Raw genomic sequence first — 16,081 nt, 5'->3', positions numbered from 1 at the left:
CCCGCGCGCTGTTGACTTGTTGACTCGAATCAGCATTAATTTATTTTTCTTGGTATTAATTTTCATAGGATTTAAAGTAGCCCATTCATGTTATTTAAAGGTTTCAAAAAGTTTCTTCTGAGGCCCGAACAAGTCAGGATTCGATCAAAATTAAAATCAATACAATTGATTAAATTATTGTCCAATGTAAAACAAGAGAAGCTTAAGCATAGAAAACTAAAAAAAAAGTAGAAAAAAGTTTGCAAAATAGTTTCCATCGAGCATCGAACTAGGACAGCATGGAAGCAGAAGAGAAAAAAGAAAATACACCTTTCTGCATCCAGACATCCGCTGAATCACCGTATGGCAGCTAAAGCTCTACGGCTAGGCTGGGGATTTCGGCCCAACACCGCTACTGTGTAACACACAGGTACCCAGGCATCCTCGCATTAATAGGGAGACAAAAAGCAGGTACCCCTAGTCCTAAGCGATTTACACCACACTCGCTGAGATGTCGAGTGAAAAATATTGAGGCCTTTCTAGGCGCCTTTGGTCTCTTAGGGAAGGGACTATTCTATAGCCGCGGTGTAATAGTCATGCACGTGTATATGTGTTTTTAAACACAATAAAAGTCAACTAAGAGAGGAAATGCTAAAACGACTTAAAAAATAACGCTCACTTATTGTTCATATCTAAAGCACACTAACTATTATCGGTTAGATATCCAAGAGCTGTTATACAATATGTGAAACTACCACCAAGTGTGATAGATAAATAGTTGACTTAAAATTATTGCATTGCAGGGAAAAGGCTGAATTGAGCAATTTACATCGAGTAAGATTTAACAAAAAAAACCAGTTCGTCATACAATACAGATAATAAGATTTAAGGATGACTCCGAGTTAAAAATTACTATAATGACTATAACAAATATAATCGTGCTATATATAGATTCTTTACATTCAAAACGCTATTCTGGCCATTGGACAAATGTTTTTAGTTTGTATAGTACATACAGATAGATAAAGTACGATCAGAAGATACTTTTATCCGAATAATATTTTCGCATCACCCAACCCAGGAAATCGCTTGGATTTTCCAAAATATCAAAATTTTAGGTTTTAGCAATCCTCGTGATTTCAAAACTATTAACTTGTATTTGTACTTATAATTTATGATATAAAGAAAATTGACAAGATTAGGAAAGGCACGAATTTGACAACATTCAAAGCTATATTGCTTGTTTATGCTTATGATTCATGAGGTATAAACATTTCAAAAAAGATCACAACAACACAAGCTTTTCATAATTGGTTTTGGGGTTCTTCCATGGGTGTAAAACTTGGCTGTTTCTTTTTCCCTTTTTATCACCGAGCATGTTTGCTGAATGATTTTTTGCATTCGAAAAAGCAAGTTATAAATAAAATTTGTAAGGATCTTGAAAATCAGAGATCGTAGAAACCTGATATCGTTCTGAATATCGTAAAAGCGTTCTGCATAATCCCAAGAACGATATTTTTCGTTCAAGATTACTTTGCTCTTGACCTGCTGGCCGCATCTCAAGCAGAAACGCTTTTTCTCTAGTGTACGTTTTTTCGTTGCCGGGTCACATATGGTGTATGTGAGACACACGCCTATTCCAAAGAGTTCCAAATTAGGTTGCACTCGGAGAATCTGTTATCGTAACCCGCAGTGCTTCATGGGTATCCAGTAAATAAGCAATAGCGTACCTAAAAAAACACAAATACAGGTCTCAAAAGCCGTAGAATTCTAATCGTTCATGTTCTTATGAACATTCACATGGCTTTTACATACAAGGATTCAGCCGTTTATACTCTACCCATGAACCACCGCGATTAACGATACGTGGATTCTCGGGTGCAAGTGTCTTTGAAGTGTATATGTCTGCTTCATCTTTTTTTTCTCTTAATCTCCCGCGGCGCCCCCGTGAAATATCTGAATGAATATGGACTGCGATTGAGTGTAGTAACGTCGGTATTTTGTTTGCAGAAGTCTTATCAGTCTACAACCTTTGTTGCATAAAATCTTGTTTGTCCATTATGTTTTGTCAAACAATAAACCGGCCTACGCAGCAGACGGCTTGTAGAGCCGTGTGTTAAACTTCGGATTGTGTATAGCAATATTCATAAAGTATAACTAGAGTTTGACCTTAATCATTATTCTTAAGAACTCATTTAAAGTTGGAGACCAAAAGGATGTTACGCGGGAATGTTTCGCGTATTTATGTTCTGTTTATTGTCTCTATGGTTTTTGCCACCGTCATCTGTTCAGGTATGTGGAAATACTGTATTGTTGAGTATTTGTCTGCCTCCCAAAATGTACAACCATATTTCTAGAATAGCAAAAAAATGATTACGGAATTATAAGCTACGAAACTCTTTTTTTTTTTTTTATATTCATAGAAAGAGCTCTCGTTGCGAAGACAACGAAGACAAGAAATCAAGATAAGAAATTACTAGAACTTGTCACTACAAGAAAGCCCTGCACGAAAAAGCATAAACACCCTAAACCTACACAGCATACGACACCCTGTACTAGACACAAACACACATCGGCGATAACGGCAGAGTTAAAACCTGCCCCGACAACAAGGCCCTGTGAGGCGCGGCCATGTACTGTGGGGGAGTGGAGTTCGTGGGGAAATTGCTCGCATGAGTGTGGGTCCATTGGGGAGCAACATCGACATAGAGATGTAAGCGACTTTAAGCTTGCTATGACATAGAGATGTAAGCGACTTTTAGCTTGCTACGACATAGAGATGTAAGCGACTATAAGCTTGCTTTGACATAGAGATGTAAGCGACTTTAAGCTTACTATGACATTTCTTTATCATCTTTACGAAACTTGTCAAGCCTTTCTGGTGTCATTTTGAAGCAGTAAAAATGTTTCATGCAGGGCTCGCTGCGTATGGTACCTTGGTGTAGCTTGTGTGGTGCAGTGTGTTAGTGCATGGCTCACTGTACAGGTGGTCCCTAGGTACACCTTGTGTGGTGCAGTGTGTTAGTGCATGGCTCACTGTGCAGGTAGTCCATAAGTACATCTGGTGTGGTGTAAAGTGTGTTTGTGCATGGCTCACTGTGCAGATGATCCCTAGGTACAGCTTGTGTGGTGCAGTGTGTTAGTGTCTGGCTCACTGTGTAGGTGGTCCCTAGGTACAGCTTGTGTGGTGCAGTGTGTTAGTGCATGGCTCACTGTGCAGGTGGTCCCTAGGTACAGCTTGTGTGGTGCAGTGTGTTAGTGCATGGCTCACTGTGCAGGTGGTCCCTAGGTACAGCTTGTGTGGAACAGTGTGTTAGTGCATGGCTCACTGTGCAGGTGGTCCCTAGGTACAGCTTGTGTAGTGTAGTGTGTCAGTGCATTGCTCACTGTGCAGGTGGTCCCTAGGTACAGCTTGTGTGGTGCAGTGTGTTAGTGCATGTGTCACTGTGCAGGTAGTCCCTAGGTACAGCTTGTGTGGTGTAGTGTGTTCGTGCATTGTTCACTGTGCAGTTGGTCCCTAGGTACAACTTGTGTTATGCACAGTGTTAGTGCATGGCCAACTTTGAAGGTTGTCCCTGGGCAAAGCTTGTGAGGTGTAGTGTGTTAGTGTTTGGCTCACTGTCCATAGGTGGTCCCTAGGTACAGCTTGTGTGGTGCAGCGTGCTGGTGCATATTGCTCACTGTACAGGTGGTCCCCAGGTGCAAATTGTGTGTTGTAGTGCATTAGTACATGGCTCACTGTGAAGGTGGTCCCAAGGGTAAGCGTATTGTGCAGTGTTTAGTGCAGGTTTGGGGTTAGCTTGTAATGTGTACGGTATGTATGTGCATTTATTCAAATATATTTACAATTTCAAGATTGTGAGATTTCCAAGTTGTGGTGGAGGTTGCCAAGTACTTCTCGTCCAAACTCGACCTTGTAACAGGTTCTGCGCCAACGGAGGCACGCCACAGGGTGAACGATGCCAATGCTCCGGGATGTTCAAAGGTCAATGCTGCAGAATAGGTGAGTCGGGCAACAATCGAATAGTGATATATAACCGTAGAAGGGGTGGGGTGAAGGATGTATTTCCAAGATAGGAATTAGAGGTGTATGACCAAGAGAGGGGTAAGGGATGTATGACCAAGAGAGGGGCGACGGATGTATGACCAAGAGAGGGGTGAGGGATGTATGACCAAGAGAGGGATGAGGGATGTATGACCAAGAGAGGGGTGAGGGGTGTATGACCAAGAGATGGGTGAGGGATGTATGACCAAGAGAGGGGTGAGGGATGTATGACCAAGAGAGGGGTGAGGGATGTATGACCAAGAGAGGGGTGAGGGATGTATGACCAAGAGAGGGGTGAGGGATGTATGGCCAAAAGAGGGGTGAGGGATGTATGACCAAGAGAGGGGTGAGGTATGCATGACCAAGAGAGGGAAGAGGGATGTATGACCAAAAGAAGGGCGAGGGGTGTATGACCAAGAGAGGGGTGAGGGATGTATGACCAAGAGAGGGGTGAGGGATGTATGACCAAGAGAGGGGTGAGGGATGTATGACCAAGAGAGGGGTGAGGGATGTATGACCAAGAGAGGGGTGAGGGATGTATGACCAAGAGAGGGGTGAGGGATGTATGGCCAAAAGAAGGGCGAGGGGTGTATGACCAAGAGAGGGGTGAGGGGTGTATGACCAAGAGAGGGGTGAGGGATGTATGACCAAGAGTGGGGTGAGGGATGAATGACCAAGAGAGGGGTGAATGATGTATAAAGAAGAGAGGGGTGAGGGGTGTATGACCAAGAGAGGGGTGAGGGATGTATGACCAAAAGAAGGGTTAGGGATGTATGACCAAGAGAGGGGTGAGGGATGTATGACCAAGAGAGGGGTGAGGGATGTATGACCAAGAGAGGGGTGAGGGATGTATGACCAAGAGAGGGGTGAGGGATGTATAACCGAGAGAGGGGTGAGGGATATATGACCAAGAGAGGGGTGAGAGATGTATGACCAAGAGAGGGGTGAGGGATGTATGACCAAGAGAGGGATGAGGGATGTATGACCAAGAGAGGGGTGAGGGATGTATGACCAAGAGAGGGGTGAGGGATGTATGACCAAGAGAGGGGTGAGGGATGTATGACCAAGAGAGGGGTGAGGGATGTATGACCAAGAGAGGGATGAGGGATGTATGACCAAGAGAGGGGTGAGGGATGTATGACCAAGAGAGGGGTGAGGGATGTATGACCAAGAGAGGGATGAGGGATGTATAACCAAGAGAGGGGTGAGGGATATATGACCAAGAGAGGGGTGAGAGATGTATGACCAAGAGAGGGGTGAGGGATGTATGACCAAGAAAGGGGTGAGGGATGTATGACCAAGAGAGGGGTGAGTGATGTATGACCAAAAGAAGGGCGAGGGGTGTATGACCAAGAGAGGGGTGAGGGATGTATGACCAAGAGAGGGGTGAGGGATATATGACCAAGAGAGGGGTGAGTGATGTATGACCAACAGAGGGATGAGGGATGTATGACCAAGAGAGGGGTGAGGGATGTATGACCAAGAAAGGGGTGAGGGATGTATGACCAAGAGAGGGGTGAGTGATGTATGACCAAAAGAAGGGCGAGGGGTGTATGACCAAGAGAGGGGTGAGGGATGTATGACCAAGAGAGGGGTGAGGGATATATGACCAAGAGAGGGGTGAGTGATGTATGACCAACAGAGGGATGAGGGATGTATGACCAAGAGAGGGGTGAGGGATGTATGACCAAGAGAGGGGTGAGGGATATATGACCAAGAGAGGGGTGAGAGATGTATGACCAAGAGAGGGGTGAGGGATGTATGACCAAGAAAGGGGTGAGGGATGTATGACCAAGAGAGGGGTGAGGGATATATGACCAAGAGAGGGGTGAGAGATGTATGACCAAGAGAGGGGTGAGGGATGTATGACCAAGAAAGGGGTGAGGGATGTATGACCAAGAGAGGGATGAGTGATGTATGACCAAAAGAAGGGCGAGGGGTGTATGACCAAGAGAGGGGTAAGGGATGTATGACCAAAAGAAAGGTGAGGGATGTATGACCAAGAGAGGGGTGAGGGATGTATGACCAAGAGAGGGGTGAGGGATATATGACCAAGAGAGGGGTTAGTGATGTATGACCAACAGAGGGATGAGGGATGTATGACCAAGAGAGGGGTGAGGGATGTATGACCAAGAGAGGGGTGAGGGATGTATGACCAAGAGAGGGGTGAGGGATATATGACCAAGAGAGGGGTGAGAGATGTATGACCAAGAGAGGGGTGAGGGATGTATGACCAAGAAAGGGGTGAGGGATGTATGACCAAGAGAGGGATGAGTGATGTATGACCAAAAGAAGGGCGAGGGTTGTATGACCAAGAGAGGGGTAAGGGATGTATGACCAAAAGAAGGGTTAGGGATGTATGACCAAGAGAGGGATGAGGGATGTATGACCAAGAGAGAGATGAGGGATGTATAACCAAGAGAGGGGCGAGGGTTGTATGACCAAGAGAGGGGTAAGGGATGTATGACCAAAAGAAGGGTTAGGGATGTATGACCAAGAGAGGGGTGAGGGATGTATGACCAAGAGAGGGGTGAGGGATATATGACCAAGAGAGGGGTGAGAGATGTATGACCAAGAGAGGGGTGAAGGATGTATGACCAAGAAAGGGGTGAGGGATGTATGACCAAGAGAGGGATGAGTGATGTATGACCAAAAGAAGGGCGAGGGGTGTATGACCAAGAGAGGGGTAAGGGATGTATGACCAAGAGAGGGATGAGGGATGTATAACCAAGAGAGGGGTGAGGGATATATGACCAAGAGAGGGGTGAGAGATGTATGACAAAAAGAAGGGCGAGGGGTGTATGACCAAGAGAGGGGTAAGGGATATATGACCAAGAGAGGGATGAGGGATGTATGACCAAGAGAGGGGTGAGGGATGTATGACCAAGAGAGGGGTGAGGGATGTATGACCAAGAGAGGGGTGAGGGATGTATGACCAAGAGAGGGGTGAGGGATGTATAACCAAGAGAGGGGTGAGGGGTGTATGACCAAGAGAGGGGTGAGGGATGTATGACCAAGAGAGGGATGAGGGATGTATGACCAAGAGAGGGGTGAGGGGTGTATGACCAAGAGAGGGGTGAGGGATGTATGACCAAGAGAGGGGTAAGGGATTTATGACCAAGAGAGGGGTGAGGGATGTATGACCAAGAGAGGGGTGAGGGATGTATGACCAAGAGAGGGGTGAGGGATGTATGACCAAGAGAGGGGTGAGGGATGTATGACCAAGAGAGGGGTGAGGGATGTATGACCAAGAGAGGGGTGAGGGATGTATGACCAAGAGAGGGGTGGGGGATGTATGACCAAGAGAGGGGTGAGGGATGTATAAAGAAGAGAGGGGTGAGGGATTTATGACCAAGAGAGGGAAGAGGGATGTATGACCAAAAGAAGGGCGAGGGGTGTATGACCAAGAGAGGGGTGAGGGATGTATAAAGAAGAGAGGGGTGAGGGGTGTATGACCAAGAGATGGGTGAGGGATTTATGACCAAGAGAGGGGTGAGGGATGTATGACCAAGAGAGGGGTGGGGGATGTATGACAAAGAGAGGGGTGGGGGATATATGTCCAAGAGAGGGATGGGGTATGTATGACCAAAAGAAGGGTGAGGGATGTATGACCAAGAGAGGGTTGAGGGATGTATGACCAAGATAGGGGTGGGGGATGTATAACCAAGAGAGGGGTGAGGGATGTATAAAGAAGAGAGGGGTGAGGGGTGTATGACCAAGAGATGGGTGAGGGATTTATGACCAAGAGAGGGGTGAGGGATGTATGACCAAGAGAGGGGTGAGGGATGTATGACCAAGAGAGGGGTGAGGGATGTATGACCAAGAGAGGGGTGAGGGATGTATGACCAAGAGAGGGGTGGGGGATGTATAACCAAGAGAGGGGTGAGGGATGTATGACCAAGAGAGGGGTGAGGGATGTATGACCAAGAAAGGGATGAGGGATGTATAACCAAGTGAGGGGTGAGGGATGTATAAAGAAGAAAGGGGTGAGGGGTGTATGACCAAAAGAGGAATGAGGGATGTATGACCAAGAGAGGGGTGGGGGATGTATGACAAAGAAAGGGGTGGGGGATATATGTCCAAGAGAGGGATGGGGTATGTATGACCAAAAGAAGGGTGAGGGATGTATGACCAAGAGAGGGTTGAGGGATGTATGACCAAGATAGGGGTGAGGGATGTACGACCAAGAGAGGGATGAGTGATGTATGACCAAGAGAGAGATGTATGGGGGATGTATTACCAATTTCTATGATTTAGGTGTATTTTTGTTCTCTCAAAATTCATAGCAAAAATCTAAAATAACCTTATCTCGAAATAAAAAAAATCGAATTTAACACTCATAAGTACCAATTTCAAATGTGTTCCTGAATCACCATGAATATGACTTTTTATTTCCGACTTCTAGTGTATAAATTTATGAAGATCAAACCTCCCAAAAATGTCGCAAAAAATAATTTTGCAATATATTGAGGTATAGAGGTGAAAAAATGTATGTAATGAGTTATTAAAAAATACATCAAACATTTTCATGTTGTTATCATTAACCCGTGTAAGGGAGGGTTATTTATCTTTTCTGGGGACTTTCATTACAAAAGTTCTTGAAATATCTCCTGTGTCTCTCTCAGTTGATGGAGGCTGGTCCGAGTGGAGCCCGTGGTCCTCATGTACACGGACATGCGATACGGGAGAACAACTGCGCATGCGCACGTGTGACAACCCTTACCCAGTCCACGACGGCCATTTTTGCAACGGAGCCCGCGAGGAAATCAGAGAATGTACAAACGGAAGACCGTGTATAATAGGTACGATACTTGATTGATTGCAGTTGCTTGTACTTCTTTTTATATAATATATTATTGCATTGGTGTTGTTGTTGTTTTGAACATTGTAACGGCTGCTTCTTCCCCCCTCCCCCTCCCCCTCAATCTCCCCCTTCCCCTACCCTCGTCCGCTCTTCCCTCTGCATACTTTCCTAACCGTTCCATCAACCTGTTCATGAATACCTTTCTCAGGTGGTAATGGAGGACTCGGAAGTTCAGGAAAACGAGCATTTCCACTACGCATGCGTCGCTCCGCCAATCAAGGTGACGTCACTAGCGATGACGTAACACCAAATGATGTCGATATCACTTCCAACGTGAAATTCGAAGCAAGCGGCGGCGAGCCGTTGGGAAGCTGGGGAGAGTGGACGAGCTGGAGTGCCTGCAGTGTGACGTGTGGTGGCGGTCAGCGGTTCAGGACGCGCGTCTGTCAGACGGACGGAGCTCAATGTCAGGGGAAATCATTAGATGTTCAGGTGTGCGCAGAAAGCAAATGCGCTTTACCGGTGGATTGGGAAACGCCGTAAAGCGGCCAACCAGTTTACTTCGGTCGATAACGTATAACAATCTTCGATGATTTTGAACGGAAAACGCGAAAAATATTTCAAAACTGTAAAAGCAGTGTGTCTATTGGAAGTTTATATGACTGATAATTTAGAGCGGATGGCCTGTTAAATACCGCGGATTCTAATAGATTCTTTGTGGGTTGAGGTCTGCCTTCAGAAAACTGGTGACAATGCCGGCCCGGCTCTGAATGTATCCGATTTACTCGTACAGTGATGCCATCTTCATCATTGCGATTGAGAGTTTAGAAACTCAGGAATCAGCCCAATAAAATAAACAGATATTTTCCATAGGTATTTCATAGGGAATGAGCTCATTAGCGCGCGCAAATGGCAAATAACAGTTTTACGGCCAAAAGGAAGTATGGGTCTTCTCGTATTCCTACCGAGTGCAAGGGAAATAGGGGTTATTTGCCGGGTGGGAGGTCGGTATCGTGAAATACCGTGACCGAGTTCTTGAAAATACTGACCGAGGCCAAAATTATTTATTTTTCTCCTAGCGCCAGCGAAAACATACTTGAGCGAGCAGCGCGCGCAAAATATCAATTCTCGAACCTAGGGCAGATATAGGAATCTCCGGACCGCTCTATTAGCCAATCAGAATGCAGGATTCGTTACCGTGACCGCTAAAAAATAATAAAGATTATTTTGATCTTGTGGGGGTGCAATTTTATTGATTGACCATTGTTGTCTATTATGGTTTAAAAACTATATACACGTGCATAAAATGATTACATCGCTGCAAAAACTACAACCTGGCTACACCAGAGAAAACCTAAACGATACTTAATTAAACTTGACGATACTTAAAGACTAACCTGTCCGTGAAGTCATATCCAGCTTTCTGCCGCTAGTTAATGAGTACAGGACGAGAATTAGTGCTCCATTTCCAGTGCCACTTTCAAAGGACTCGGATAATATTTCATCAATCTAGATTTTCTTTTAAATTAAGAACCTATTCAAATATTACTCGTTAAATAAGAACCTTTTTAGGTTAACCTAAATAACCTAGGTTCTTATAAAAGGGGAAGTACTCTTTTTTTTATAAGAACGTCTAATTTTCAATTGAGGCTGGGCCGTTCTTATTTTTGGGACATTTTAAACACGGGGTTCCGCTATAAAAGGGATAGCTCCTCCCACTCCCGGGCTCAAGAACAATCAGTTATCAATCAGCTAAATTTAAATTTCATATTCTAAACCAAAATAAATATAATTCCTAGAGTTGTCCATCTAAAAAAGTTTCTATCTATCGGAAAATGATGCTATACCAAGCTGTGTGCGCTCTTAAATACAAAGCATTTACATCACAGCACGAAAATAGTTTATGCCGATGCGATAGATTATGGATAGCGCAAAATTTAATATTGGAAAGCAAATCACTAAGTTAATTATCAATCTCTTAACACAACTGTCTTGTCACCTGTGCAAAAATAGTTTTATTCCAGCCGACTTAGGCTCAGAGATAAGCAATTTTACATGAGACTTATAATTTGTGACAGCTAGCATGGCAGTGTTTTGATTATAATTGCAAATTTGAGCCCGGGGATGGGAGGAGCTTAGGCTGAATATGTTCGTAACGATGTTCCTAGATTTTAGTGTATATGAGAATATAATACCCAATGAATTATTAGAAAGAGAATTACACTAATGAATCAGGACTTAAAAGGAAAAAAACTTCTGGTATCTGAGCCCCGGGATGTTCTAAGTAGCGGAGCTCCCACCTAAAGCGCCGCGTGAGCGGAGTCCCATACCTAAGAAAAAGTGGTATACAAAACAAATATGGTAAAAAATATTGGTAACCCATCGACTCGAGATTTTATTAGTGACGCAATGTCCGTCCATCCGTCCCTAAAAAGTATCACATAACAACCTAGCTTGGCAGTTGTTATTTATGTGTCAAGGGTGGTGCAAAACTGTGGTCACGTGGTTTGTGACGTCATAGATCACGTCACTAAAAGCAAAACTATTCCGATTTCATTAAGAACAAAAATATCCATATCTTTTGAACGAAACATCATACAAGAGCCAATCTAGGTATGTGTCATGAAGGTGTCAAGGGGGGTGTACCAATATAATCACGCGATTGTGACGTCATCGATGACATCACTTGAAGCAAAAATATGCTGAAATATAAAAAAACATACATATTTGATTATAATAATATAATAATAATAATCGTTTATTCATACTTTTGTAGCAGAAGCTAAATTATAGTATGTCGGCCGATGCACACTACACTTAACAATGTATAAATATATACTAGCATAACTACTGGAAACGAATTGTAATAAAGTTATTATACCTTCCAGTTACACCAACTGATTTATCCAAACGGCTGCAACCCCCCCTTAGCGAGTAACCATGGGCGACCTCAGTCCCAGATTGTATTATATATTTAATAGGCTCAGTGCATCTTGCTTTGGTCATGAATCGACGGCACAGTTCTGCTCTGCGGACTGTAAGTGAGTCCATTTTTGCTACTTTGAGCCCTGATTCATAGCCAAGGCAAGGGTAGATTATTCGAATAGCTTTTCTTTGCACTGTTTCGATAAGCTCTGCAAGGTACTCAGGAAGGGAGGCCCAGACAGGAGCAGCGTACTCAAGGACTGTCCGAATTAACGAGCAATAGATAAGGACCATATCTGACTGCTGGACACCTGCCTTCCTGAGCACTCTGAGGGCATAGAGGCGCTTGCTAGCCTTCTTAACAATGTGGTCAACATGAACATTCCATGACAGATCAGCTGATATGTGTACACCTAATAGCTTGTAATATTCAACTTTCTCAACAACTGCGCTCCCAAGGATTAATCTTTGGGGGACAAAAGGTTGGTACTTTAAGAAATTGATCTGAAGCTCTTTGCATTTCTTGGGGTTCAGACGCATGCCCCTTGATGACTCATATTCCTTGATATCATTAACAATAAATTGTATGTAACTGGGAGAGCATCTTGGAACAATTTCAAATACGGTGGTATCGTCAACATATTTAACTCTATTAGGCCACCTTGTAAGCAGACGGTTGACTAAGATTGCAAACAAAAGCGGAGCAGATTTCGTGCCCTGTGGAATACCCCCATTGGGAACAACTACAGATGACAATGCATTGCCTACTCTTACACGTTGAGGTCTTTTTGAGAGAAAACAGCAGATCCACCTTATAATTACATTATGAACGTTAAGCAGTTTCATTTCGTTCACTAATGCATTATGATCAACCAAATCAAAACCTTTAGAAAAGTCTGCAAGGAACACTCTTATAAAGCAATTACCTTTGTCTAAGGCAGCTAGTATAATATGGAGCATATAAACTAAGGCATGTGTTGTTGATCTGCCTGACATCGAAAACTGCTTAATGTCCAGGTTCTCTGCAACTTGATTCATCAGGTGTTCGAGAGTGAAGCCCTCTAGAATTTTGGCCAACGGTGACGTAAGAGTAATTGGTCTGAGATCATCCTCAACTGTCCTGGGAGGGGTGACCTTGGGAGTAGGAATGACCAGGGATGTCTTCAAGATCTCTGGAACACGCCCTTCTCTGAGAGAACTGTTGTACAAATCACTCACAATCGGAGCTAGTTCAAATGCAAACTCTTTCCAAACTCGCGACGGCACTTGATCTGGGCCAGGGGACTTGTTTGCTTTTATTGAGCGCAGAGCTTTATACGCCTTCTCATCAGTGACAAGGAACCCAGGGGGGACATATAGGTTTTCATCCGCCAGACTACTGATATCGAGTGGGGCAAAGTGTGAAGTTAAGCTGTATAGGAAATTATTAAACTGATCACAGAGTGACTCTATGGTGGGAGTGTCTTCACTCAATAGTTGGTGCCACCATTCAGATGTGCTAGACAATCCCCCAATAGCTTTCACCTCACACCACCACCGTGAGATGTTAGTGTCCTTTAACGAAGCGACTTTCGCGTTATAATAGTTATGCTTACAGATCTTTACTAGTTCTTTAACACTGTTACGGATTCGTTTAAAAATGGGAGAGTCTTTTCCATGTTTCCGTAGAGCCCTTTGTCGTTTGGTAACCAGGCCTTTGAGCCTACTCGAGACCCAGGGCTTGTCTGTTAGGCACACTTTGATCGATTTAGCTGGAAAATATATATCAACGGCATTTTGCAAGACACTATATAGTAGACGGCATTTCGCATCTGCAGTAGGTGCGTCCAATACATAGCTCCAATTGTATCCAGTAATCCAACGCCCAAATGCGTCCATGCAGCTAGGTCTCATATCTCGTCTACTAATAGTTTCCGTAGAAGACTTAATTGTTCCCAACGCCCCAGTAGGTTTAATAAGAACAGCATAGTGATCGCTTTTTCCGATTTTCGGTAGCTGGATTGGTGACTGAAACAACTTCGGTTTGTTGGTTAGGACCCAGTCTAAAATACCGGTATCCCTTGTTAGCACGGTCACAATTTGGAAGAGACCTGACTTTTGCTTGATGACACTAGCTTTTATACCAGTACTGGGCGGATTAAAATCTCCAGTCACGAGTATCATGCCATCCGGGTGTTTTGTAAGGAACGATTCTGTGTTGATTGAGATATGTTCGATCAGTCTAGAATTCTCTTCACTCCCATAATGTGGTGGGTGATAGACTATTCCAACCAGGATATTTGACACTGATCTAGGTAGACGAGATGGTCTAATAGAAACCCATAGGGCTTCGATGTCGGGGTTTTCAAATTCCAGCAATCGTTTACAAGGAAGGTGTGAATCGATATATGCACATATACCTCCACATTGTCCAACAGGTCTGTCTCGTCTGAAGCATACATAATTACCAAGATGAATAGCCGATTCAGGGACAAGGGAATCAAGCCATGTTTCAGTTAGACAAATAATTCCAGGCTTCGTAGACTCGGCGATCGAGTGGAGCTCGTCAACTTTCTTGTGTAGAGATCGAACATTTGCTAGTAAAGTGACAGGTAGCGAAGCTTTGATACGCGGAGGGTTTACAGAAACCGTCCTAGCTTCATTTGCATCTGACTCATTTACACATGGCCGAGTTCTTTGTTTTCGACGCTTGCGTCTAGATCTATATGGTTTCAATATTCCAAGGTCTTTCAGTTCCATCCATAAATCATCAGAAAGGCGAGAAGATGTAGAGCTCTTCCTGAAGGCCTTAATCGTTGAAGAGGAGTAGCACTTTCGTGGGTTAGTACCTTGACCCGCATGGCGACTCAAGAGCTCTGATGGTCGTTGTGAAAAATTTCGCCAGCAAAATGACGAGGAGAGCAATTGTGGCCATACCGCAAATTGTGATAGTGTTAGGAGCAACGCTGACCACTGAAAAAAAAAAAAAAAAAAAAATTAAAGAAACATCGGTAGGTGTGGTGTATGTTTCAAGTGGGGTGCAATGAGATGGTCACGTGACATCATCTATAAAGTCAATAAATTAAAACCTCCCTGACGCCGAAATATCGTATGACAATTAAACGTGTTATGTGTCATGTAGATGTCAAGGGTGGGGAAAAGGGAGTATAACAAGCTGGTCGCGTGATCTGTGAAATTGTTGACGTCGTCAAAGACAGAAATATCATAATAAAGCGAAAATAAGCAAAGATTTGGTCGTTTGGAGCTCCGCATTTAGGCAATGCCTAAATCTATATATTATATTTTACATTAAATCTACACTTAACTTGTAATATAGTCTCCAATGAACTGGTACGCGTTACTCCTCATCGGGATAGTTTTTCTTAAAGTGACGTCATCGATGACGACACGCATCACGTGACCATATCCTGGCACCGCCCTTGACACATGCATGACACCTACCAAGTTTGGTTGTTATACAATGTTTCATTCACGAGATATGAATGCTTTTTATTTTGATGACGTCAGCATATTTTGCTTCTTGTGACGTCATTGACGACGTCACAATCACGTGCCCATATTGGAGCACCTCTTTGACACATGAATGTTTTTGCTTTTAATCAAGTTTTTTGCTTTAAGTGACTTCACCGATGACGTCACACAACACGTGACCATATTGTTGCATCCCACTTGACACCTACATTACACCTACCCAGTTTGGTTGCCATATGATGTTTCCTTTTCTTGATGACGTCAGCATATTTTTGCTTCTAGTGACGTCATCAATGACGTCACAAATCACGTGACTACAGTTTTGCACCTTCCTTGACACATACATGACACCTGCCAAGTGTATCACCGCTTAATGTAACAACTGCCGCTTAAGTTAACACTAACGCTTAATGTAACAGCAAATCGATGCTTAATGTAATAAAACAGTTAACGCTTAATGTAACAAATTTTCAACGCTTTATGTAATAAGGGACTTAACGCAAAACTGTTAAGGTCGATTGAAAGACGAATGTAATTAGCTAAATACAGGGGCCCATAAGTAGGGGCAATCATCTGTATTATAGTGTCACGGCGTTTCCGAGGATCAGGCTATTTTTAGAGTCAATCAGTTACGTTGACGTTAGTCGCGCGCGAGAGTGACGTGAGGCTGCACATGCAAATTACAGTAAGGAAGAATATTTTTATCCATCATCCGTCGGTTTTGTTTGTTTATACCAAAAAAAATGCCAGCTAGAATTCTAAGTCGTAGGTAAGGCTCGATTCATATAAAGAAGACAGCAAAAAAAGTCGAAGTAACGAAGAGAGAACATTTAGCTTTTTGTCTGAGACTGCGCGGG

The 16,081-nt window shown here is 43.7% G+C and overlaps 1 protein-coding gene across 2 annotated transcripts; it reads left to right on the top strand.

The window, feature by feature from the left end:
* Positions 1-2,020: 2,020 nt before the first annotated feature.
* On the top strand, positions 2,021-10,064 carry LOC5517687 (adhesion G protein-coupled receptor B2). 2 transcript variants are annotated; one of them, XM_032362175.2, is made up of 5 exons: positions 2,023-2,271; positions 2,403-2,692; positions 3,835-3,982; positions 8,650-8,826; positions 9,037-10,064. In XM_032362175.2, the coding sequence occupies exons 1-5, from the start codon at positions 2,196-2,198 to the stop codon at positions 9,369-9,371; spliced, it is 1,026 nt and encodes a 341-aa protein (XP_032218066.1). In that variant the 5' UTR covers positions 2,023-2,195; the 3' UTR covers positions 9,372-10,064. The 2 variants fall into 2 exon arrangements, with proteins under 2 accessions (XP_048584112.1, XP_032218066.1); XM_048728155.1 differs by lacking the exon at positions 2,403-2,692 and having other exon boundaries at positions 2,021-2,271.
* The last annotated feature ends 6,017 nt before the right edge of the window (positions 10,065-16,081 follow it).

The sequence above is a fragment of the Nematostella vectensis genome, chromosome 5 (genome assembly GCF_932526225.1).
Source record: "Nematostella vectensis chromosome 5, jaNemVect1.1, whole genome shotgun sequence".
Classification (NCBI taxonomy): domain Eukaryota; kingdom Metazoa; phylum Cnidaria; class Anthozoa; order Actiniaria; family Edwardsiidae; genus Nematostella; species Nematostella vectensis.
Note: the sequence above shows the minus strand (reverse complement) of the source record. Positions and strands in the feature narration are given on the sequence as shown.